The following is a 24,827-nucleotide window of genomic DNA, read 5'->3' on the forward strand; positions in this document are numbered from 1 at the left end:
AGAGTTCCAGGAACGCCTGACTAAAAACAACCCCGTGAGTATGAAGTCAGGAAGCGTTCCTCTGTCCTCGTGCGAGAAAGATTTTCTTCTTCAAGGAATACGATCCAGAAAGGTAGTGAACAAAATATCCTTTATTTCTTACACCTTTTTCGTTGAAAGTATGAATCTAAGGAAAATCTCCTTTGCATTTCGCTTTGAATACAGCGTTTAGATGGACGAGAAACGTACGACTACAGGAAACTCCGGATTTCTTTCGGTGTAGACAGAGGGCACTGTGAGGTGCAACTCGGGCGAACAAGGTACAAGAAAACGACTTTATACACTGCACTGAGCTGTAATCCCCAATAGTGCTTTCACATTCTAATATAACTCTTGGTTCAGGCCTCACTCATGCTGTTAAAGCACCACAGGATAACCAGGCTGTTTATGTAGGTTTCCAGGTCACTCGGCGTATTGGTGCACGATCGTGGTCTTCGGCGTAAAGTGGCGTAAGACAAAGGTAATGCCTGGCTTTGGATTACCTCATAGGTGTTGGCATGAAAAATAATTACCTTGGCTTTTGAAAACTTCCACCATTCAAACAAACGTTTTTGTCCAAAAATATCCAGGATTTATCTCCAAGTGTAGGAATACAGGCAGTCGGCATAACATTTTCCTGATGAAGGCACTTCAGCAGCTGCTTGGCTTGGCTCTGCGTATCTTTGGCGTGGAGCATACACGGAATGCATACTGGCGGGTTGAGGATTTTGACATCATTTTTCTAGGGTGGCTTGAGAAATTTGCGCATGCTATGTAATTATACAAAAACATATATAAATATTGCAATTGCAATTGTTGCAACGTTTATATAGTTTCCTTCCCAGCATAGCAGGAACAGAAGAGTAAAACTTTCCTTTTACTAAATTGGGCAGGGTGTTAGGACAAGTGTCATGTGAAGTGGTTGAGCCCAAGCCCAACCGACCCACTGAGGGGCAGCTGTTTGTCAATGTGGAACTCTCTCCCATGGCATCACCGGCATTTGAAGCAGGAAGGTAAGCCTGGTGTGCACACTGCACCTTTCATTAACATGACCCGGGGGGAGGGTGGTACTCTCTATAATGGACTATAGCTATCCAGGAAGGCCCCACCCAACAGGGGTACCTTTTTCAGGTTGGAGGTATATAAATAGGTAGCGATATCATAAACTGAAGTATGGAAAAGGCTAGGAAAAACTATCATTTCAAAAGGAAAGGGTTTGGACCTTAGGGCATATAAAACTTTCTTGGGTACTCACCCTCACCCTCACCCCAGAACATGGCGACTCTGAATTTCTAAAAGCAATTAACAGTAGTGTTTTGTTATAAAAAATAAAAATCACTTTATTTAAGTGCTGTACTCAATATTATTATCGCAGCCAATAGTGTCGGGAAATTCAGCAGACTCAAAGGAGCATACTCATCTGATATTATTGTCAAAGTTGTTTAATGAGTAGATTTTGTTTGCTTCTGCTTTGGGAGGCTACTTTATTATCATGGTGTCTGTTAGTTTTCACCAAATATGTGATAAACAGCCCTGACTGTAAAATGCAACTATTGGTTGGCATGATGAGCTTAGGTGAAGAAAAAAATGTATGCTAATGAGCTTACGGTGAGTTGAAATCACCAATGGCTTATCATTAACTGCAACAAGAGAAACCGTTTTGCACCTTTGCGTGTTATAATTCATGGTCGGAATGGTCTTTTTTCACACGTGCGGAGTTCCAGCAGTCACGCAGAGAGAAACAAAATCCCAGACATCGTGGTTTGTGCAGATCGAACGCACGAGGAATGCTTTCGTTTTATCCACGCGAACGGTAACCAGTAACGAAGGTTCTTACACTTTTTGTAAGACATGGTTCTTTTGCTTGAATAGTAACTCCAGGGCACAGACTTAATATAATATGAACCACTCAAAATAGGCAACTGGGCGATTTAGCATTTTAAAAGAACATCGAATCAAAGAACAAACGCAAACAATTCCTGCCAAAAGCAGTAGAATCGCGGAACAGAGTTTGGGACGTTTATTTACTGCACAAAATGTAACGATATTTATTGTAGCACAAGCCGCGCTAGACACTGTTTTTGTGAACGTTGTAATCACATTAATTCGGAGTCTTTTTTCCACAAAAGAAAAAAGAAAGAAAAGTGATACAATTGTACATTGATGATACAAAGCAAGTGATCGCCTCCGCGAGTTGCATTTGGACGTCCCTAAAATGGAAGAAAAAAGGAATAGTTGATAAACTGGAGTGCGAGGTTGGTATTCCTCTCATAAAGAGTTATAAAGAATTGGGACTACAAAGCAGTGTTACTGTATACTACATTTGTACTCGACAGAGCAGCTATGCGCAACGCAGAAGCAAAATATTACAAAGCAGAATATTACAGTAAGCTAGATCAATATCCTGCCCGACAGATAACAACAGCTCACTGAAAAGAAAGCTGACTACCCAAGTAGAGCAGAATTGGGTATTGCGATATTAATTAGTGGAAGCAGAGCATTCTGCTCGATAAGCTAAAGCAGAACCTAAGTTGGTGTTCATAGCGCGTGGTTAGCCGGTTAATGTTCTGCTCGACAGATAACAACAGCTTAATAAAGAAGTGACTACCCAAGTAAAGCAGTTTGCTCGACAGATAACAACAGTTCTGGGAAGAACTGTCTACCCAAGTAAAGCAGTCTGCTCGACAGATAACAACAGTTCAATAAAAACTGACTACCCAAGTAAAGCAGAACAGGATTAATATCGCGCGGTGATGGTTGAATTAATGTGGCGCGCGGTAGATAAAAACAGTGCAGTAAATAAATGACTAAGAGCCAAGCTATGCAATACAATAAGTTCAAAAAACAGAATCCTAAAATTGATATAGCCTATTTACAAATTTCACTACTCACCAATTCTTTTCTTTGCTTTTATACGATCGTGAATCCATGACGAATACGCGCGAGTTTCCCAACCTCGATCAGTTTCCCGCCATAATAACAAAGATTCAACAAGACTTCGACTCGCGGCAATGGTCTGAAGAGGTACATCCTTCAAAAATATCGTTATAATTCCTAAAGGTATACGTTGCTATTCGAGATTTCAATCCTATGATACTTGCGTTAAATGCTGAGAGGAAATTTGTTAGCCAAATTCAAAGACAGAGAAAGCTGGGTCAATTCACACTAATACAACTCAATTTCAGAAGTACATTATTTTATCGAAGCTGGCGTCGATTTATCTGAGCATCGCATTCAATTCTCAGGTGGAAAAAATAAAAACGAATGACCCAAGAACTATTTTCCTCGGCTTTATGCTAGATACAACTTACCAAGTCGAATATGCATGTGTAAAGGTCAATCCTCGAGCAGAGGAAGTGGTCTGCTGTTATTCAATAAATTAAATTGCTGCCCGCCGCAATTGTCGATAAATACAAAAAATTCCATTCCTTTGTGACAGTCTGGGCTGGGAAACGTTATGAAAACGAAGGCAAACCAATAGCAAAATCGGCAGTTGACCGTGGAAAATATATCATACAATACCGCTCCGGAAAACACTGCGCGTCGCAAGCCACGAGTTTGTCTCGAAAACGCAAGATGAAACTGCGTGACTACAATACACTGTGGCTGTTTCATGTTACATTTCCAGGCATGCGATGACACATCGCGTACAATATTAAGAGGACCCCTGGGTGGAATTTTTTTTCCTGCTCAAAGCTGCTCATGTTCAAACCTTATTGAAAAGTGCAGATTGAATTTAATGAATTGCATGGCTTAATGAAGAATATCATTTGAAATAAAGATGATAAGAGTATTAAATGAAATCTGACCACTCAGGAGGTTATTTCACCATTGTGAATAACATCCTCCTGAGAATGTATTATTGAGTGAGTGACATACATGTAGGCATAGTCGGAAAAGAAAATCCGACTGCTCCTATCAGGAGTCGAACCTAAGACCTTCCAATTACTAGTTCAGATGTTCTATCACTGAGCTACAGGAGGCTCATGGAAGCTAGGCCGTTAAACTAGGTTCATATCAATTAATAAGTAAATGATGTAAATCTGGATTTGTCTCTTCTTACTCTTCAGATCAACGGAATTTAGTGTTGAGTTGAACCGATTCATGGAGAGGTTTTATGTCGAATCCCGAGCTATAGATGTGGAGTCTTTATGTATTGTTGCTGGAGAAAAGGTTTGTCAGATGCAAATAATTTAATCTTAGGTTTTAGAGTTACCTTTTACAGTTGTTTCATGATTATTTTCTGAACAATAATTCATTAATCATTACTTGAGTCTAGTCTAATAGCACTGGAAAATATTTGTTTGTCTCATTTCTTTATTAGGTCTGGGCAGTGAAAGTTGATCTGCATGTTTTGGATAATGGAGGGAATATTGCAGATTGTGCAAGTATTGCTGCAATCACAGCTTTAGCTCACTTCAGGTATCTTTCATGTTAGAGTTCAGAGCATCATTTATTTCATAAATCTCACTAATAGAAATAAGCTGGGTTTTTTTTTTTCTCAAAGTTTTGTTAATTTCTTTTTGTTATTTTCAGGCGACCAGATGTGTCTGTCCTTGGTGAAGAAGTCACGATTGTAAGTGAATATTTCCAAGATAATTTGCTTGTTAATAAATAACAAGATATGGGTTAATGTAATTTAAGTTTGTTTTCGTTTTAAAATTTTTTTTATTAGATTGATTTTTCATTTTCTTTGTTTCACATTATGTCATGATTCTGAGAAAAAGGAATATAACGATTAAACTGGTTTTAAAAGTTTTCAAACCAAAAAAAAATTAGATACATATTTACCTATAGCATATGTACCTTTTGCCTTTACCAGCATTCCCCAGACGACCGTGACCCAGTTCCTTTGAGTATACTTCACATGCCAGTCTGTATAACGTTTGGTTTTTTTGATGAAGGGTAAGTCAAATTCCTTATGTATCAATGTGATACTTGATGTTGCCCAAGTTCCATCTTGCAGGTGCTTGTACTGGGATTCTTCTTTTGACCCCCACCCCCTCCCCCTTAACCTTTTCTTCTCTCTCCCATCTCTCCACACTAGAGCTAAACTCTAAGGCAATTGGACTTCCCCTGGTTGCATTCTGGGCCAATGGACTTTTTTTTTTTTTTTTGGGGGGGGGGGGGGAGGGGGAGGAGGAGGAGGTGAGGTCCAGTTTTTGCCCTAGCTTCATTTGCACCTCCCAGTCACTTAGATATATGAGTATGCCCCCCTCCCTCCCCTCCCTAGGCCATATGACCTCATCCACAATTCCAGTGTATAATATACACAAAAACAAAAACAAAAACAAAACACAAAAAAATATGTTTCCAGGTTTCAGGAGACCATTGTAAGGCATAAAAATGTAGAAGATAACAATTTCATAGTTACATGTAATTAATGAAAAAATATTTACAGACAAAATCTTTTAAGAACTTACACAGTTTTTCTTATTTTTGCAGACAGCTATTACTTGTAGATCCAACAGAAAAAGAGGAAATTGTAATGAATGGAAGGATGACCATGGCAATGAACATTCATCGTGAGATCTGCGGAGCAGTGATGGGTGGCGGAGTGTCACTAGAATCAGATCAGGTCTAACTACTTACAAAAAAACATTTTGAGGATCAACTTAATTTCTCATGCCTTGCTTAACTTCAAAAAGTTCATTTTTGCAAAGTATTGAGAACAATCAGCACCACATGAAAATCCCACAAAATAGCTTTTACTTTAATGAATAGTCACACTTTATGATTTCATCCAAGTAAACATAATAGACAGTATCACAGGAGAATACTGCCAAGTGTTCTTGCTTTGAATACCAACTCCTGAGGATTTTATACATGGACTAAGAAGTTAGTACACCTTGTACATTATAATAAACAGCACCACAGGAAAGAACTGCTCAGTAGCTTTCATTTGAATGGTCACACTTTAGGATCTAATTCGCAGACTCAAAAGTTAGACCCACCTTGTACGGTACAATAAATAGCACCACAGGAAAGTACTGCTCAGTAGCTTTCATTTGAATGGTCACACTTTAGGATCTAATTCACAGACTCAAAAGTTAGACCCACCTTGTACAGTACAATAAATAGCACCACAGGAAAGTACTGCTCAGTAGCTTTCATTTGAATGGTCACACTTTAGGATTTGATTCACAGAGTGAAAAGTTAGAACCACCTTCGCTTGTACAGCATAATAAACAGCACCACAGGAAAGTACGGCTCAGTAGCTTTCATTTGAGTGTTCACACTACTTTCTTTTGTGTGTTGTAGATCATCAGGTGTTCCAAGATTGCATCAGTTAAGGTTGCTGAAATTGTTGCCCTGATACAAGAAGCACTTGCAGAGGACTCGAAGCAAAGGTACAATACTAGATAGCTAAAGGTTCAATTGAAAATCATTTGAATCCAGCAGTCAAGTTGATAAGTCACTAAAGACTTGACTCTGATGATGACTTTCAACCAAGTTGCCGACAAATTACAGTCACTTTCACCAACAACAGTCCTTCTCAGGACTCAATTCACTTGGCTGCTCATACCTTACTGGCTCAAAGGTGCAACCGGGAAAATGGTATATAAATAATTATTATTAGATAACTTATTAGTGGCTAAACGGTAGAAGGGCTTCAGGACATAACTGACACCTATAGTGCTTCCTAGATCACTTTAGCTCAGATTCACCCGAGGTTTGTTGTTTGCCCTTAGTTCTTTGATAAAAATGGAAATCTTACTTATAATCAAGGGTTCTTACTCCAAGTGAACTGCAGAAAAACAAGCAGGTCTTGAGGCAATGTTCCCTAAATGGTACAACAGCCACATGTAAAAAATTCGGCAAATCAGAGTCAAAACTACGCAAAGCAATCAAAAAAGTCCTGTAGGTCATGTTTGCCCCTCCCCTTCAATTGAAATGTTGTGAATGCATGTTGACTCAGCCTGATACAATAATATTACCAAACCATCCAATTGCAATCAGTGTTGTTTGTCATTTACTTTTCTATGACCAACATCTAATTTCTCCTTACAATCTCACTACTTGATTAACGTCAGGAGATTAATATAGGAAATAATCACCAAAGATTAAATTCGTTGATCTTAGACAAATCTCCCAACTAGTAGCATAAGAAATATATGGAGGACAGTGAGGAGAATATACAAGTTGAAAATGGAGCTTAAAGGGTTAATTAATAAATTTGACAATTTGTACAAATGTTTTTTCTTTTTAACTAGAGCTGTTGGGAAGACAGGATTAATAGAATCAGATACAAAACCATCAATTATCACTGTAACATCAGCTGATGAATCAGATGTGGACATCACAGAAGCAGTGGAAAAGGCAACAGGTGCAAAACATCAACTGGATCCTTCAATTGGAGGGTTATAGATATTTTCTTAAAGAACACGTTCATACCCTGGATCCAAGTAAACCCCATATTGATTTCATAATAACCAGTGGTCTAGATCTTCTATTGCCATTGTCTTTAACTATATATAACATTCCCCCAGCAAAAAAAGTGTGACCTCAACCAGTTTCATTCAAAGACACACACTTTACTTTGCACCTTTGACCAGAAAAAATAAAATACAATGGCTGTTAAGAATGGATATAGAAAAAAATAGGGGACAAATAATTATTATTTGAATTGTTCAAGTAATGTATCCTAAGGGAATACCTTATTTTGTTTTGCAGAACAATCTGTCGACTTATCATCAATGCCAGTGGATGATATGTATCCTTTACAAACTTCCTTTCATTTTCAAAGGCTTTGTCATTGTAGGATTGTCAAGCCTAGCATTTCATTTCCTCCCTTACCATTGTTTAGTGTCAGTGCTGGATCAAAACTTCATGCAATGCAGCATGCTCAGAGTAGCAGTAATTCACTGATTTCAGGAAGCTCAATATTATTTTATTGAAAACACCTGCATTTCAATATTTTTATTGAAGTGTCTAGGTGGAGTCTTATGTCTTCTACTCAGTATACATGTAGTTGTAATTTTATTACATATATTATGTATAGCCTTGGGTAGGGTTTTTCCCTCATAAATCAACATTCCCAAATTCCAATTTGATCTTGTTTATTGTCAAGAACTTTATCATAAGTCCCGCTAGAGAAAATGCACAAGCATTCCCCTTGTTTACTTTACTTTTTTTTTTTTTAACAATATTATTGATATTCTATATCCTTGCAGGTAGTCATGAAATTTAATTTCTCCGAAAAGTAAAGTTATTGGCAAGATATGTAAATACATTGATTTTCATTTCCTTAACTAAATGCCCCTTTAAGCCCCTGGGAGGCTGAGTTGAAGGTAAGTTTTATTTGTGGTAATAAACCCTCTGAATGATTGCTATTCTAGTCACTTGATGCTATGTATTAAGAGTCAAGTGACCCCAGTGTGGTTAAAGTGCATTGAGGCTGGATCTGTTTTGTTACATTCAGGGACCAGGGACAGCACAGATAGGGGAGGGAGGGGACAACTCGTGGACTGTCATAGATGATGACGATGATGATGAAGAGATGGAGGAAAATGATGAAATTGAAATAACTGATGTGCGGAAAAGAACACCTGATCCTGTAGAACAGAGTTCACAACAGAAGAATAGAAACCAAGGTAATGCACCATTTCCAAATTCTTTTTCCTCTGCTTAAAAGTGAATAGCACATATCTGGGCACATTGGACCTGCTGCCTGATGGAGGATAATGTGCAGATGAAAACCCCAGGTTAAAGGGGGCATGAACTGAGATAAAACGTTATTTATGAGAGAACAGGAAGCAACAACCAACAATGCCCCCACCTCCCCCCCCCCCCCCAACTGCCACACACACACACCCTTCCCCTGGGGATTTTCAGAAGCAACACCTACCAAGGAAGTGACAGGAACCAGTGGGAAATGGTTTGAGAAGCAGGATGTTTAGAAGGTCCCCTGGTCCCCTTCCAATGTGGATTGACAATGAAAGTATCTAAAGGCAGGAGCTACCAAGGAGGGGTGGGAACCAGTTGAAAATGATACGGTAATCAACCACTCCCTACCCCCCCCCCCCCTTCCCTCATCTGGTATCATTCTCTGTTATTGTGTTGTTGACTTAGATAACTAACGTTGATCACTTTGACAAATACTTCGCCTTCAAAGTGAGGCATAGGTTGCATTTCATTGGGAAATATTCTGCTTAGTCCAAGATGAGAAATCACTTCGAAATCTTTCACGTTTCCCTCTCCCAAAATGTTGGACCAAATCAAGCTCTTTTTCATGTTGTTCATCTTCTTTCAGTTGTGCACTGCATGGTGAAAAGTGACAGCAGCGAGGAAGAGGAAGTTGTAATATTGACTGCAGATAAGAGCACTGGATTTCAAAGCAGGTACGACTGGTATTGCACATCATGTAATTGCTATCTTTTTCGGAGGGTGGGGAGGGTGGTGGTTGTGAAGGAAGATAAGAAGAAGTTTGCCAGGGGTTTTACAAGCATTGAAGTAAAATTTTTCTATCAATCTGCTCTTTTATTTTTTTAGTTCCAAGCCTACAAGTTCTCCAGGCGCTATGGATCTCAGCGTAGCACTAAAAGCTGGTAATGAATCAAAAGACGGCAACACAAAGAACACTGAGAACAGAAGGAGGAAAAGAAAAAACAAACCTAAAAAGAGACCTCCTTCAGCCAACTCATAGTTTTTATCACCAGTATTTAAATACTTTCTAAATAAATTTGGTCTCACTCATGACTGTACAAAATCTCAGCGACAACGAGTATTTCTTAATTAATCGGTAGCGTATGGCTATCCTGCAGGAAACTTAACAGGTGCATCAGAACACGTAGCCTACGGAGAAGACTCCTTACCTGCGAAAAAGAACCGACAAAAGGCAGAAAGCTACGAACCAATCTTGAGCATCTAGTAAGAGCTGCGTACTGCCGCTCTCGCAGGCTACAGAAGATGAAATATCCCAATTTTCACGCCGTGCTTTTGCAGATACAAAGCAAGATCTTGCAAACCATTGCATACAAAGCATTAAACCTCTTTTTAAAAAAAATCAGGTAGAAAAAAAACTGCAGTGAACTTCAGCGGATTCGGAATTAGGCTAGCCTTACTAGACCAGGAGTACCTGATGAGGCCGCTCGACTAAAAACCCGCTCTGCAGGCTGGAGTAGAGATGGCTGGGAACTGAATACATTAGACGGTTAACTGGTTGGAACGTTTCTAAATATCTAGTTTTCTAAGATTTTTTTAATAAAACGCTGGTTCTGGCTGGGTAACAAATGTCTCGTTTGTTTTTCCTGCCAGTCAGGACCCCTGTCAGGCTCGTAAAAAATCGTATTTGACTTTTCGCTCCCTCACCGTCTTTACCAATGAAATTTGAAGGCAAGTAGCGCGCCAGGAAATGTTATATTTTCAACGGAACGTGTTTTGTGTGCAGAATTGGCTTAAAGGCTATGAATAGTACACAATACCCATCGACAATTTGACAAGGGCATGACAAGGGACATGTACGAAACGCTTCTTTCTCTATGATGTCTTCGGGCGACTTGCCAGCCTTAATATCAAAGTGAATGAAAAAGAGAGAAAAATACAGTCGACAGCGGTACCTCTGGACACTTTGCCGGAGCGTTGTACCATCACGATGCACCACGAGATTTCGGCCCGCAGTTCGCTTATGTCAGCTGGAGATGGTTCCGCGATGCGTTCCGATAACTTGTCCCCGACAAGACAGTGAGGGAGAGAAAAGTCGGCCCCTAGACCATATAAGACAGATCCCTTTCGTTGGCACCTCAGTTCCACCTTACTGACTTAAACTAAGATTCAGCCATGTATATATATGACAATGTAGTCATTTTGTCTTCCATGTGGTACGTTTTGAGGTTTGAGCATGCGCACGGGCTAAAACGATATAATAACGTTTGACTTATGGACAAACGACCCGTAGTCTTGGAGGTACATTCTTACAATTTTTATTGCCGTTTTCCCAAAAAAGATTGCTCCTTTGATGGATTGTTGACATTGTTAAGGGAATCAGGTCGTCACTCGAAGAGCTCTGTGAAAGCCGTTGCTATTTTTCTATTTTTGGCTATTGAGTCAACACTTATTACTGTGCCATGTAATAAAAATGTGCCACGTTTGTACAACAACTCAGATGCTTCCTTTGGCCTCTTAATTTCTGGTGACATCAATCCTAACCCTGGAACGGTTTCTGCCGCGACAGCTGGTAAGATCAGTTGTAGCGTGATGAATGCCAGAAGCTTAAAAAGTTATCACAAAGACAGCACAACAAACTGGCAATCGGTGTGTAAACTCCATCGCTTCCAGGACCTGGTGTACGCCGAAAACTCTGACGTTATATGCGTCAATGAGACATGGTAGAACCAGACTATCAGCAACTCTGAAATATTGCATCCTGGCTTTACAGTATTTAGGAGAGATTGGTCTGATCGAGGTGGTGGTGGAGTTCTTATCCCAATCAAAACAACCTCCTTCAAAGTTGTCAAAGAATTTAAACCTGAATCGGAAGTCGAGGTGCAACACACAGCTTGAGATCATTTTTGCCGAAATTACTACGCTTACTAGTCAAAGAATTTTATTCTGGTTTTGCTATAGGCCACCCAATGAAGACCCAAGTTGGATGGATGTATTAAATAATTTTCTGCATGAAGTTTTTGACCAGTTCGACAATATGGTAATTTCGGGTGATTTTAACTTGCCAGACATCCTCTGGGACTCCATTCATCGACAGCGCATTGGGTGTTAACGAACTAGCCTTTATTGAAACCCTTCACGACCACCTCTTGACATGCACAACTCAATTAAAGACCCACTCGTGGCAACAACATACTTGTTGACCTTGTAATCACGAGCGTGCGGGACCATCTCTTTGTAAGCTGTTTAAAAAGTCATTAAGCACTGGTTCTTTCCCGCAGAACTGGAAGGAAGCTAACGTTGTTCCTCCCTGCTACAAACGTTTTTCGGATTTGGAGGCAGCTTCTTGCAGTGGTTTAGCTCTTACCTGATGGGTCACTACCAACGTGTAGCAGTGCTGGGTGAAACCTCTGATCCTCTTCATGCCAGCTCCGGAGTACCTCAGGGCTCCATTTTTGGCCGATGTTATTTCTCATCTATGAAATACCGTGTTTTCTTGATTAAACGCCGGCTTCGTATAAACGCCGGGTAAAAAAGTGGTATTTTTAAATAAACACCGGGGGTGTTTGATCGAGGCCCCAACGTTTCTTAAATTATTTGCGGTCGAGCTTACAAGTTAATATACTGTATGGAATAGCACTGCTAGTACGATATGCTACTTTAATTTGTTAATTTTAGACATGTGATGATTTTCACGGAATAGTACCGGAGTAATATAACAATGATGAATGCTGTAGAACAAAATTAAACATAGCTATGTTCGCGTTCACATTGTCATAACTGACGCAGTTCTTTCTCGTGTTGTAGTGCTCACTTTCTTCAAAATCGCGAGGATCTCTCCAGAGTTTCTAATAATAATCCGGAGAAGACTCAGGGATGTGGCGGCTGGACAAGGGGATGGGTAATAAAAAATCAACCTGAAAAAATGACAGAAAATTGCACTCCGTTAATAAACGCCGAGCCCTAATTAAACGCCGGGTTCAGCTGGCTAAATTTAAAATAAACGGCGCGGGCGTTTAATCGAGAAAATACGGTAACTTGCCCGATTCGGTCCTGACGAGCCATGTTGCCATGTTTGCCGATGACACAAAGATATAAAAACAAGTTAAGTCTCAGGAAATACTGCATATCTACAAGTTGACTTGTTTGCTGGCTGGTTCAGTGACAGACATCACACTTACGGCTGGCTGGGATTTTCATTTCTTAAAAGTCTTGCTTGCTAGCAGTGGAGAGCGGGTATTTTTTCCCAGGAACGTTAAATAGCAACCACGATTGATGTAGGGACACTCAGCTAGTGTTTAGTGTAACATACGATTAATTTTCTCTAAAAGGGTCGTTGGGTAGTTCTGCCAGTAGTACACACCGTTTTGTGACATGTACACTTTCCTAAACTAACACAGTGAGTAGAAGTCTTTTATATCCTTTCAAGGTTAGCTGTATTAGCTCAGTCGACTCTGCGTTAATCATGATTTTTTGCAACGATAGATGTTTCAACTGAAACTACCGGTACCTGCTCACTGGTGAATGCGCATGTGCGATTGTATAGAAGTTGGCGCGTCGGAGTGTCAGAGGAAGGGGGGAGGGAGGCTGGAGGCATTATCGTTATGTGCAGTGCCGTGTTCTGTCTCTCTCTACCCACAACAGCGAACCGCTCCGGAGACCTAACAAAATGCTGGGGGTAACCCTGCGTCTGATCTGCCATCCTCCCCTTAGGAAGCTGCTACAGAAAGCGTAGTCAAACAATTACCTTCACCAAATTGCTGCTGAACGACTCACTGCCATTTGAGCAAGGCTACGCGTAGTATGCTACGGAATACTGCGTAGCCATCTTCCCTTGAACGAATGAAAGACTCGAATCTTCCCAGGGTCCAACTTAACCTCAGAGAAAATAACGCCCCGAGCACGAAAACTTTTTAAAGTTTAACTACAGATAACTCCAGACAATTCTTTCAGTAACAAGCTCAATGCGGTAAGGTGATCTGTAGCTATTCAACAGGAGATTACGACGCAAATCGAGGCGACACGGAAAGCGATGAATGATCCTCATTTTCCTCATGCATGTGTTTGTTTCTAAAGTAGGTGTTTCCTCACGGCCTCCAGCTTATTTTTTTATTTCTTCTATAGTCAGTGTATAGTCAGCTTACGAGCAGTTCTATTTTCCTCAGGTATATTCGAGAAAGAGCAAACACGTGACCTTGCTGTAGAATTGCTAGAAGCTCGAACTGATCCATGCATCGAAGGCAATTTTCGTATACTCTTTTATGCGTGTTTGGCTTCTCACTGACGTATCCTAGCGACAAAAGAGGACACAATTTGAGCAAATAAAACGTGCGCGCTTTACAGCGTTGTCAATGATTTAGCTCGCACGTGTCAAATTAACCTACGTCATAAACTGATAAATGGATGACAAGCTAACTTGCAGTGGTAATTCGGAATAGACTATGCCGGTTTAAATTATCAGAAACAGAGCGATCTAGGAAGAGAAAAGGTGAAATGTCAAACTGTTTTAATGCTGGATGCAGTGGCAGCCAGTCAACTCCGGTGAAGACCCTCAAACCAGGCGATTTAGATATAGAACAAAACAAGAAAGAAAAGTCTGAAAATGCAGAAGGCAAGGCGAATAACAATGGAAGGAAATGTTCAGCGCTGTCACGATTGTGCTGCTCAAGCAAAGGTGGTAAAACGAAAGAAAAGAAACTTAAATGCGATAGTCCGGCGGTATTGAGCGAGGATGGCGCTCACTGCAGCCCAGACTAGACTGCATTGAACAGTGGAACATCAAGAGCGAAACAATTATCTGGCAGCTGATAAATTAGAAGGAGTTCCCGTTCATTTTGCGGGAGACATGAAGCTGCATGAAAATATTTATTCAGCCAAGTTAAAGTTTCTTCACAGCAGAAACTGTCTTTTGAAAGGAACGGAGTCAATTTGGACTCGAGGGTAGTGAATTGCATGGCAGGAAATTCAAAACTACATCTGAAGGCTTTAGTGAGCCATACGCTCAGCTGTGTTTCTCTCAGCTTTCGTCCAAAACCAGTCTTGGTATAAAAGTACAATTCCTGCAGGGTAAATGCTGATAATTTTAGACTCGATATTCTAGTGGTCACTCAATTTCGGATGTTGTGTGTAAATGTTAATAGGAGCCGTCGATTTATTTTTCTGCCTACTACGTCATGGCCAAACAAATGTTTGATAACTCCCCTGCCGTACAGTATCTAAGCTAATATCCATGTTCGAAAAACAGTGGCCGGGTAGAACGAAAATGATCGCTTCTTCTTTGAAATATGACTGGAACTTGGTGTTCCATAAAACCAGCCAATGGAAATCAACAAAGCCGATAAACAGTTTTCTTAAAACCAAACTTGAGGCAATTTTAATTAGGCTTAAAAAAGTACACTTTTATCTGCAAAGGATTTCAATGCTAAAATAGAGATCTAGAGGACAAATTTTAACACAATTGTCCGTACTGGCCTGTGAAACACAAAAAATACTGATAACACTCGTTCCGCAGGCGTAAATATAAAACAACTTTATAAGTTTATATTCCTGGCACGAATTCACGTTAAAAGATTTAAAATGGAACCCAAAGACAGCAACATTTGTCTTTTGTTATAAAGCAGTCTATCAATAACTATTCTTCGGCTTCAATCATGTCTGCTGGCATGCTTGTGCCAGGAACAACATAATCGCCCTTCATAAAAGCACTCATTTCTTCCTCAAATCTTTCCTTGTCTCGTTGCGCCATTTGCAAGTAAGGTTCCTTGTCTTGATCGCTCATATTTCTCCACATTTCTCCTAACATCTTGGCAATCTCTTTAGTGGGGGCTTCTGGATGCTTTTCTTTCAAGCTTGTGCGTTTTGCTTCGCTGAAGCACATGAAAGGATTTCTGCAATCATAGAAAAGGAAAGAACGAAATAAGATTACGAGAGGAGCAGCCTGAAACGAGCGCGCGATAAGCTGGACTTTTTGAAAGTCCTCGCTTTTCAGTTCTAGAGAATTTCTCGCTCAGACTTTTTAGCTCCCCGACAAATTATTCCTTGGCTCAACCTGCAGAAAAGTCTAGCAAGTTTACGCACAAATGGATTGGAAAAATGTCATGCACTAAACCGATTGAAAGCTAAAGCTTATAAGCTTATTTTCCTTGTACTTTCCTTGCTCGGCCAGCAGTACCACTTGCTGCTCGACAGTTTGTGAGCAAAATATAAACTCGAGAATGTCAAAAAGGTCAAATTATGTGATTTTGTTCACGAGAAGCAAGTAAAAAAGAACGAGGTCTGATTCCACTACAAACTTTAGTGCCCATGGACTATGCAGAAAAAGGTAAGAAGCCTACTTCACTACTTGGCCGAAACCATTTCGTGCCATCAGTGGCCTTACTGCAGCTAAAGTATCTTATAGTTTAGAAGAACGCCTCTACCAGACCATTCCCTCGGCCTAAATGTAAGCTTACGGACTCGCAGACTGTTAGCAGTCAAAGTCAAGACAACATGTCTACTTACTTAGCTCCCTTAGGTCGATTCTTGTCTTTGGGCTTTTTTGCCCTTCGAGTCTTCCTTCCACTAGCCTCGGTTTTCGGTGGCGTATAGTTTGCCATTTCATTTTCGTACCGTTCCTTGTCCTTCTCGGCCGCCTCCTTGTAAGGTTGCTTTTCTTCTTCGCTAAGCGTCTTCCATTTCTCTGCACATGCTTTCGAGAAATCGAGAAACGAAGATGAGCCTTCGGTGTTTGTACTTGAATCAACTTCTGAGTTCTTCATTGCTTCTCTTTCATGCTGGAGGAATATGCTATACGGGTTACGCTTTCCCTTGGGTTTGTTGGGGTCTTTGCTGCTCTTCGGCATATCGTTCACTTTGTAGCCCTCTTTCGGAGTATATCTCTAGTCTCTGCCAGTGAATCTCAACTGAAGCAACTGAAATGAATGAAGCGATTCAGCGATACAAAGCTTCACCACTTGCGCCCAGCTTGCGCCCCTTGCCAAGCTGTAGAACGTTTATGATTGGTCAATTATCAGAATTATTCCCGCCACTGCGTTGCAAATGTGGCCTGTCAAACTGCTGCTGAATGGCAGGTCGCTTACGTGTGAGAGGAAACCGGTGTTTCCACAGGGCGCAGAGGAGTCAAGTTTGATGTAAATTCCGGCTAAATTCCCTGGAAAATTGCGAAGCAAACCGATTTTGTCGATTAGAACACATTTTAATTAACAAAATCTATTTGCGCTGCAATTTTCCAGGAAATTTGGCCGGAATTTACATCAAATTTGACTCCTCTGCGCCCTGTGGTATTTTGCACCAACCTCGCGGACCCCTCCCTGATTTACAAGGGAATTTCGTTCATTTTTCATTTTTAGACAGTTTCTTGAAAAATGAACAAAATGAAGTCGGAGAAATTATCGACTGGGTTGACTTATTTTACATGGTAATCAATGACTCGTGTAAAAGTCCACTGGCAAAGCGGACAAAGAAAAACAGAGTTTTCGACGAATTTCATATACTGTAAGTTCACGATCTAACTAAAAATCATGTTTGCTTTGGCAGCCTTTTTTAAATCGACCAAAATTAATAGACCTGCTTTCACAAGGGAGACTCAGCGGTCAATAATGGGGATGGTCGAAGTGAGTGTATACCCCAAAAGACGAAATTTCTTGTACTAGTTTTTTCATGTAATAAGATCGGAAAGTTATGAGAGAACTCGGATATATACCAGTGTCACTGACTGAAAAAAGTATTTTTATATTGTAACTTTTTTGTTTTTCATAATTATAAAGCACCTAAGAACTTTTGGATTACGAGTTGTTCTGATATTGCGTGACGAGTGGAAGGCTCTCAGGCGGCTCAATTGTTCGGCCACGTGACTTGACGTCATACACATGTGTACAACAAACAGGAAAGGAGCGATTTTCAAGATCGGCGGCGAGCGTGTGTGTACCGGGAAGCGAATAATGAACGGATATCGCAGCGAACAGGAGGAGCAGAGTTCTACTGTTGGGCAGATTTGCTGCCTTGTAGAAGATAGCGAACGTTGTAAACGACCTGCTGGAAATGCAAGCTATTCGAAGCGAATTCAAAAGACAGTTTCTCAGAGAAAACTGAAGTTGTCACTGGATGTGAATGTGAGAGAAGTCAATTTCTTCGCATGAATCCTTTCACATATGACAACGTTTCCTCTTAAATCTTTACTTTTAATAGCTTTAAACGCTGAGATTTTTAAAGTGGATGTGTTTAATATGGTTTCATTTCAGGCCAGGCACATCTACATTTGTGAACATCACAAAAATATGATTCAAAGTGTTCGCAGCAAGAGAAAACGCAAAGATTCGGATGACGAAACCGAAATGTCGGAGGTAAGGGAATGTTTTCTTCATTTTCTTGTTTTCAAGAACTTTTCCAAAAATTTATGTTATTTGTTCGATTTTCTCAATTTTCTGTTGAGACGTAAAGTTCAAGTTTAAACGTGTATACTTAAGCTTATATGCCTACTTGCTCGTGGAAATTCTAATCTTTGACGGGTTCTGTTTGTACTCGCAGGTCGATTTCTGCCAGCTACAAGTAAACACTCTTCGACGATATAAACGACATTATAAGCTACAAACTAGGCCTGGATTAAATAAATCGCAGCTTGTTGAGGTATGAATATTACGTGCAACTGTTTGCTTTGCGATAATTTTAGTTTCAGCTATATAATTCTGTACGTTTGCGTTCAAAATTATTCACTCAAATTTCTAGTAACAGACCGGTACAGAAGGATCTATAAGCAAGTATTGTCGGCAGCATCATTTCATCTGGAAGTCTCGAATGTAAACGTTTGGGTTTGACCCAGAAAACGCACTTGAGTCATCGTCGAGAAATTGCTAAAATCTGGAAGATTCAGTTCTTTCCAAATCAGTTAGGGCAACACGTTATTATTTTTCTTGCCGGAGGGGGAGGGGGTGGGTGGGTTTAAGGTCTCAAGTGAGAGGGGTTGGGGAAACAGTGGTAAGACCGGTAGTCCGGTTGTTCACAAATTTTGAAAAGTTTTATTATTTATTCAAACTTTTTAGTTCCTTTTCAAAGTTAATTGCAGTAAGCTGAGTAGTAAAAAAAAGTGTGGAATAATGTAAGGAATAAAATAATGTAATTTTATAGTCTGCTCTCTTTTTTGATTTCATAATGCATCAGTCTATTCCAAGAGTGCCCGTCAAATACTTAGGGGTAGATTAGTGCCCAACCCCTGGGATAGACAAATTTGAAATATGCCTGGCTAATGCCTTGGGGAAGGGGAGGGGGGAGTGGGAAGGCGGGTGGACACTAGTGGAATTGACTGATGTATAAATCAAAGATATAAGCCAGATTTTATTTCCACTTTAGAGTATCCAAAGACACTTCAAGCAGCTTCCATGCCCAGAGAAGGAAACTGTCACATATTTCATTTACATGATCAAAACACACAAAAGCAAACTGGATCAGAAGCCTGATAGCAACTGAGGCAGATGAACATTTGTTGACAATTGCTGACTGGATAAGGGACTGGTCTCTAAGCACACTGTGCAATAAACACCGAAGTGTGGAACAGTGATACAATATTTTAGTCTGTAAATACTTTTTGTAGAATATTATATTGTAGGTAAAACACAGATTTCTTTTTTTTTTTGACAGTTTAATGCTGAACTTTTTAGGGATATTACTGACAGAGTTCTGGCTGCTTCAATGTAGTAAGATTGTGTTTACATGATAGTGGTAAGGCTTTCATTCTGGTGTAAGAGGAAAACTTATTCCACATTTGCAGAAACCCTTTTTATGGTGTTATAGTTATACTCTGCAATGAAATCATTTACAACTAAACGAAACATGAAACAAGCATTCATATAGCGTTACATGAGGAAGTTTGTTCGACAAATATAATTGTCTCTTCCCACTCTTTTTAGGCTATTGATCTTCGAATATGAACGTTGTATTGTAATTACTTTTGCCTGTCTGACAGATCAACTGTTTATAGTTTTTGCACAGTCATCTCTTTTGTGGGGAATCTGGGGTTGCAAAAGAGCCTCTGATTTCTTAGGTCAGCCTTTTTCTTGCATCAAACGTCTAGAGGTATAATGTGGTTCTGAGTCTGTAGATGAAATCCTAAAGCATGGAAATTAAAATGGAACTGGAGCTGTACTGCACAATGTAATTCTATTGGTAAAGAATGTAGAATTGCCTTGTGCTGTCGAGCAGCATTTTTCGGAATTTTTTCAGTTCTTATCTTGTACTTAATTTATCGTAAAAGGATGAAATGTGTAAGTCTTGTAAATTTTAGACTGAAGTCATACCCTAGTAATACTGTTATCTAAAAGATACATGTGCTGCTTATTATGCATTACCATAAGTTATGTTAAGTGTGAAAATCCCATGCAAGGACCAATACTGGTATTGTAATTTTGGTCAGTGAAAAGAGAGAAATAAATTTTTATGAGGGGGATAACTTTCTGCATTGGTCTTTTGTGTTGGAATAAGAATTATTGGATCTTCACTGTGTGGCATGCAAAATGTTGACAAAATATTTTATAATCATGAAAACAAAAACCCTTTAAAAGGACAACTGTGAGTTGGCTATCTTGTATATGGTATTAATATTGCTATGTTATCCTTGTATATGAAAATGAAACCATCTTCAACCATGACTTTATACTTGTTGTAATAATTTATTATGATTAAAGGAAAAGGTGAATGAGTTAATATTCTTGGTGGTGTGATTTTCTTGATTGTGTAAATTGCATTATTTTATACAAATTTATAAACATGCCTCTGCTTGTTTGAGCCATTTTTTACTCCTTCAATGAGCATGGGGCATCTAATTATTGGAGCATGTCTACCAGTAGATAAATTTTCTTAAATCTTTCCCTTCTAACTTTTGCTGGTGATCAGTGTTCCCCAAGCACCTTGCACTTAGTGTTTTCTTAGTTTATTACACTGCTGAATAGCTTTCACTAATACACCCTTTACTTTAATAGTTTGGCAATACAAAGAACAAGTATTGACAGGAAAACCCTAAACATGAGCTACGTCCCTCACTGAAGGGTTACCTAAAGCCTTCACTAACTAAAAATTAAACAGCTACTAAAGTAAAAAAAATAAGCGCATAGTTACATAGTACATAATCAAGTGGAAAACATGTACGGTATTAAACCAGAAATATAATGAAAGAAAAAGAAGAAATCAAAAGAATGTAGTAAAATCCTTCAGGTGTAAAAAGGATTTAAGTTTTTCTTAAATGTAATGACAAATTATTCCATGATTAAGCTACTCTAAAGAAATATGAAAATTTTAAAACATTGGTTCTTGCGTATCCAATTTTGAACAGGTAATTAGCATGCCTGAGATTGTATTTAGAGCTGTCAGCTGTCACAAGATAATTAGACAGATCCAAGTAGTAAAGGTCCATCATGCGCTTAAAAAGAAAAACTAAGTCTATAAAAAGTTTCCTCGAGGCCAAGGAACTGAGAAGATGCAGTTCCTCCCAGTACGACCTTAAAAACAATTCATACAAAAATCAAGTTATCGTGAAACAAATCAACATAAAAATAATTATACAAGTCAAACTATTCATTACAGGTGCTTAAGGGTGCTGCAATAACAATGTGGAGAAACAACAACAACAATATTTATTAACTCACACTTCAACTAGTTACAGAGGATCGTCATATACATCACAGGTTAATTAAAGAGAATAATAAGAAAAATTACAGCTTTAACTTAAGGGCAGCTTTTTCATGTTCTACCTGGTTGTTTTGCTAAACATTTGGTCATGCCCTCTGAAGTTCTATCATTGAAAAGTAGGTCACATTATGGCTTTAAAGAGTCCAATGAAAAACAGCGATCCATTTGGTTACAATATCATTTCTGAGAATTGCATGTTTTGATTGAAAATAGGCAGAGAAAGTTTATACATACGGAAAATTTGAGGATTATCCTCCCGAGCATTTGTTATCCCCCGGCCCCGCCCCCACCCTTCTCAGTCGGGAGATGTTTCCGGTGTACTCGAAGGTGAGAGGTCTGGGCCTAAACTGGTTCCTTGTAAACAAGCTAGCAAGCAGTATACATATGTGGATTACTTCGCGAAAAACATGCCAGCAACGAAAAAATCTTACAGAGCTGTGAACCAGAGAAGTTCCTCAGAGCTTGTTGATGTCTTGGAAAGTGGAGAGACCAGCACTACAGGTAGAGCTGAGTTATGATCATCTAATATTTGGCTTTCACTTTCAGGAACGGATGCTCCTATCAAATAACAAATCAAATCACACCATGTTGTTTAACTGGCGTTAAGAAAATTTCTCGTTTCTATGAACGGTGTAACGCTGCGCATTTCTTTAAGAAGCTGTTATGTTCATGTTTTCAAGGTGAATTTCTAATCGGGATTTAAAATACTATTTGAATTACCAGTGCCTTCAAATTTTAAAGATTGTGTTACGTTTCCTGGTGTTTATCAAGCAATTTCGGTGTTAACACGTATTTGTTCTTCTCGCGTTCTTTTCTTATTATCATAAGCAGAGAATCTTTTATCCGATCTCGATACAAGCCTTATAAACAGCTGTTCTGCATGCTAATATGAAAAATTTGATCAAAAGAGATCTTCTCTTCCGGGCCGAACCGGAAGGAGACAAACAGCTGAAATTTGACCATACTGCGCAGGCTCGTCTCTGTCATGCTAAACTTTTAGGTGGTTCTGATGTGAAAACAAATGTTTTCGAGTTTTGTTTGGGGAGATTCTCCGCTCTTTCGGGGAGCTTTATCCTGGCCGTAAATACTAGTGATCTGGTCGTCGAGTTATGGCTGAAGGATACAAATTGACGGCTACTGGTTCGAAAACCGATGGAAATAATGGTAGGTTCACAGAACGCTAAAACCGAAAATGGCTAGAAACTCCCCTGTCAAACCCTTAATTTTAATTTTGCTTGTCATTGTATTTGCAAGGATTTCTCGACATCTGTTTCTTTCTTATACGTTTTTGTACTTTGTAGTTGTTTGAGATTCCTCGTCTTGAAATCAACCCGATACTTTTCAGCATCATTTTGTTGGGTTTCGTGGTAGTAGAAGATCTAATGTATTCTACGGTCAAGCTAAATGATTTGCATTGATTGCCAACCGTAAAAACCGCCGCATTGATAATGGGTAATGTTTGGTGGATTTTTGATTTCGTCATGTTTGATTTTGCATCCGACTTGAGTGAATTAATGTTGGATGAAATGAACGCTTACTGCTTTGTCTTTGATCAAGTTTGAGACAGGTGGAAATTATAAACTATGATCCTGTGCTTGGTTTGGTCAAAGACAGATCTGTTCATTTGTATACTCTGCTTTGAATATTTTTATTTTATTCTGGGAACTTAGAAGTTTACGCAGTACTGTAGTTCTTGTGACTAAATTTTTGTGATTTTTGTAGAGAACAATAACAGAAATATATCATACAGAAACGTTGCCAATGGTGGGAACTCTTTACTGCATTTCTCTTTCCTTGGGGTTTGTTTTGGATATAAATAATGCCCTGCATGGCATTATGTGAAACAAAAATTGTGGCAAGTGGTTTTTGCTAATTTTTTTTTCTGAGGATGTCTCTTCTTGCTGTATTAACACCATCAAAACTGTGAAAACCTGAGGAATTATGAAATTTCTGATTATAAATTTCTGAATGGCAACAAAATGCTTCCTGAAAGCTTTGGTATAAAACAGTGTGTTTTGTAATAAAATATTGTCGATTTTCTTTTTAAACCAAACTTTATTAGTTTTATGGATATTCTACATTCTCTGTTTTTCTGGGTCCCTTAGAAACATCAGAGATATTTGAATTTAATAAAATGTATGAATGAATAAGAGTGAAAAATTGCAAGAAAATGAAATTTAGAAATAACATCTAATTGCTTTGAATGGATATAAAATTGAAGCTACTACCTCCACAATAATTAATATTCACAGAGACAGTCGGCATCTCTAGGTCTGCACCTCTTCCTTACTCTAAGGGTTGTAAATTATCTACTGCCAGCGGGCATTTTGCTGCCTAAAGACTGTTATTTGGCACTTAGTTTGTATTTAGCTTACCCTAAGACCCCTGTGGACTAAGGTCTTTCTACCTGCTACTCTTGTAGAGTGTTGCCTGTTACTGAATATCATTTTGAGGGGTTAGAGTGCTATGCTAAGCAATGAGTTCATTGTTCATGGGTAAGTGTTTGAGCATTAACACCAAACACCCAGTGGCAATTCAGGGGTAATACTGTGACTGTCAGATATTTGAGCAGCAGACTACGTATTTGTTAATATTCTTTGCAGTTGTGAATTTGCTTGTGCCTTCCTTCAGGTCTCAGAACTTTATTTCATGTGACCCAAGTTTTGTCTGTTAATTTAAAATGTCCAAACCAGGCCATCTGATTCAAATGATTTTCATTTCAATGTAGTTTTTGCTTAGGACCTGAAAATTCAGTTTTTTAATTTGTTCGTAAAAAAAGGGGATGTTTAATTACCTTTAGTATGATACACAATTTTTTAGGGGTGTTTTGTGGTGTTATGGAAACCACTGTTAAGCTATAAGAGAAAAGCGCATTTCCCAGTCCCTGATAGCTAACTTAAGCTGTAACATATTCTTGGCCTTGTTATCAAAATCATGTAAATAACAAGTGGTTATCCTTTCAATTTGTTGCAACTTATTGTATAGAACCTATCTCATTGACCCCAAATCAAACGTTATCTCTGCAGTTTGTTCATATTAACTAAAGGCAGATTTAGGTATGATTCTGGTGTATGCAGCATGTTGACAAAAAGCCTGTGATATTTCTTGTTTGTGTAAGTGAAACCTATCAATATTGTCGTGCATGGCACATGAACATCACAGGATATTGGAATGCATTTTTAAATTCTACGGCTAGACATACGCACAAGCAGTGTTGAATGACCATAGTCGTATGTAATTTTTTCATGACAATGGCATCGCACACAACAGGAATTCGCATATAGCAGATGTACGTGTAGGCAAAAGTTGTACCAATTCTAAATCAACCTGTAAATGCCCTTTTTACATGTGAATAATTTTGATCTCATAACAGATGTTGGTTTAAACTGTTTACCTAAAATTTTGAAATAAATTTATCCCTCGAGCAGAGAAGTCATATTATTATATTACAATAATAAATTGCTGTAAGGCAGACTTCATTTTTTTTTCTTGTGAATTGATTAAAAGAAAACCATTGATAATATTTCTTT

The 24,827-nt window shown here is 39.0% G+C and overlaps 4 protein-coding genes across 5 annotated transcripts in view; 3 read left to right on the forward strand and 1 right to left on the reverse strand.

Annotated features, from left to right (window-relative positions):
* The first annotated feature begins 14 nt into the window (after window positions 1-14).
* Window positions 15-10,251, forward strand: LOC146472066 (exosome complex component RRP45-like). Its single transcript, XM_085120631.1, has 15 exons — window positions 15-112; window positions 205-299; window positions 912-1,031; window positions 4,089-4,191; window positions 4,343-4,440; window positions 4,555-4,594; window positions 4,841-4,923; window positions 5,464-5,596; window positions 6,280-6,368; window positions 7,233-7,345; window positions 7,693-7,732; window positions 8,288-8,309; window positions 8,441-8,612; window positions 9,272-9,359; window positions 9,511-10,251. Exons 1-15 carry the CDS (start codon window positions 41-43, stop codon window positions 9,662-9,664), a joined length of 1,422 nt encoding a protein of 473 aa, XP_084976757.1. The 5' UTR covers window positions 15-40; the 3' UTR covers window positions 9,665-10,251.
* Window positions 10,252-14,967: 4,716 nt separating this feature from the next.
* LOC146472067 (high mobility group protein B1-like) lies at window positions 14,968-16,567 on the reverse strand. Its single transcript, XM_085120609.1, has 2 exons — window positions 16,123-16,567; window positions 14,968-15,509 (listed from the first exon to the last, which is right to left on the reverse strand). The coding sequence occupies exons 1-2, from the start codon at window positions 16,461-16,463 to the stop codon at window positions 15,254-15,256; spliced, it is 597 nt and encodes a 198-aa protein (XP_084976735.1). The 5' UTR covers window positions 16,464-16,567; the 3' UTR covers window positions 14,968-15,253.
* Window positions 16,568-17,485: 918 nt separating this feature from the next.
* LOC146472068 (histone deacetylase complex subunit SAP30L-like) lies at window positions 17,486-20,316 on the forward strand. The gene is made up of 4 exons (XM_085120887.1): window positions 17,486-17,732; window positions 17,862-17,963; window positions 18,148-18,246; window positions 18,967-20,316. Exons 1-4 carry the CDS (start codon window positions 17,490-17,492, stop codon window positions 19,081-19,083), a joined length of 561 nt encoding a protein of 186 aa, XP_084977013.1. The 5' UTR covers window positions 17,486-17,489; the 3' UTR covers window positions 19,084-20,316.
* Window positions 20,317-21,637: 1,321 nt separating this feature from the next.
* The window catches only part of LOC146472069 (phospholipid-transporting ATPase IA-like), a 32,541-nt gene continuing 29,351 nt past the window's right edge, over window positions 21,638-24,827 (forward strand). The window contains exon 1 of one of the 2 annotated variants that reach the window (XM_085120620.1): window positions 21,638-21,798. In XM_085120620.1, coding sequence (XP_084976746.1) covers window positions 21,705-21,798 — 94 coding nt within the window. In that variant the 5' untranslated portion in view covers window positions 21,638-21,704. Of the gene's footprint in view, window positions 21,799-22,276; window positions 22,462-24,827 lie in introns of those variants that run through there. The other variant, XM_085120621.1, reaches the window with a different exon arrangement.

Source organism: Pavona decussata, unplaced genomic scaffold (assembly GCF_977016875.1).
Source record: "Pavona decussata unplaced genomic scaffold, jaPavDecu1.1 SCAFFOLD_102, whole genome shotgun sequence".
NCBI lineage: Eukaryota > Metazoa > Cnidaria > Anthozoa > Scleractinia > Agariciidae > Pavona > Pavona decussata.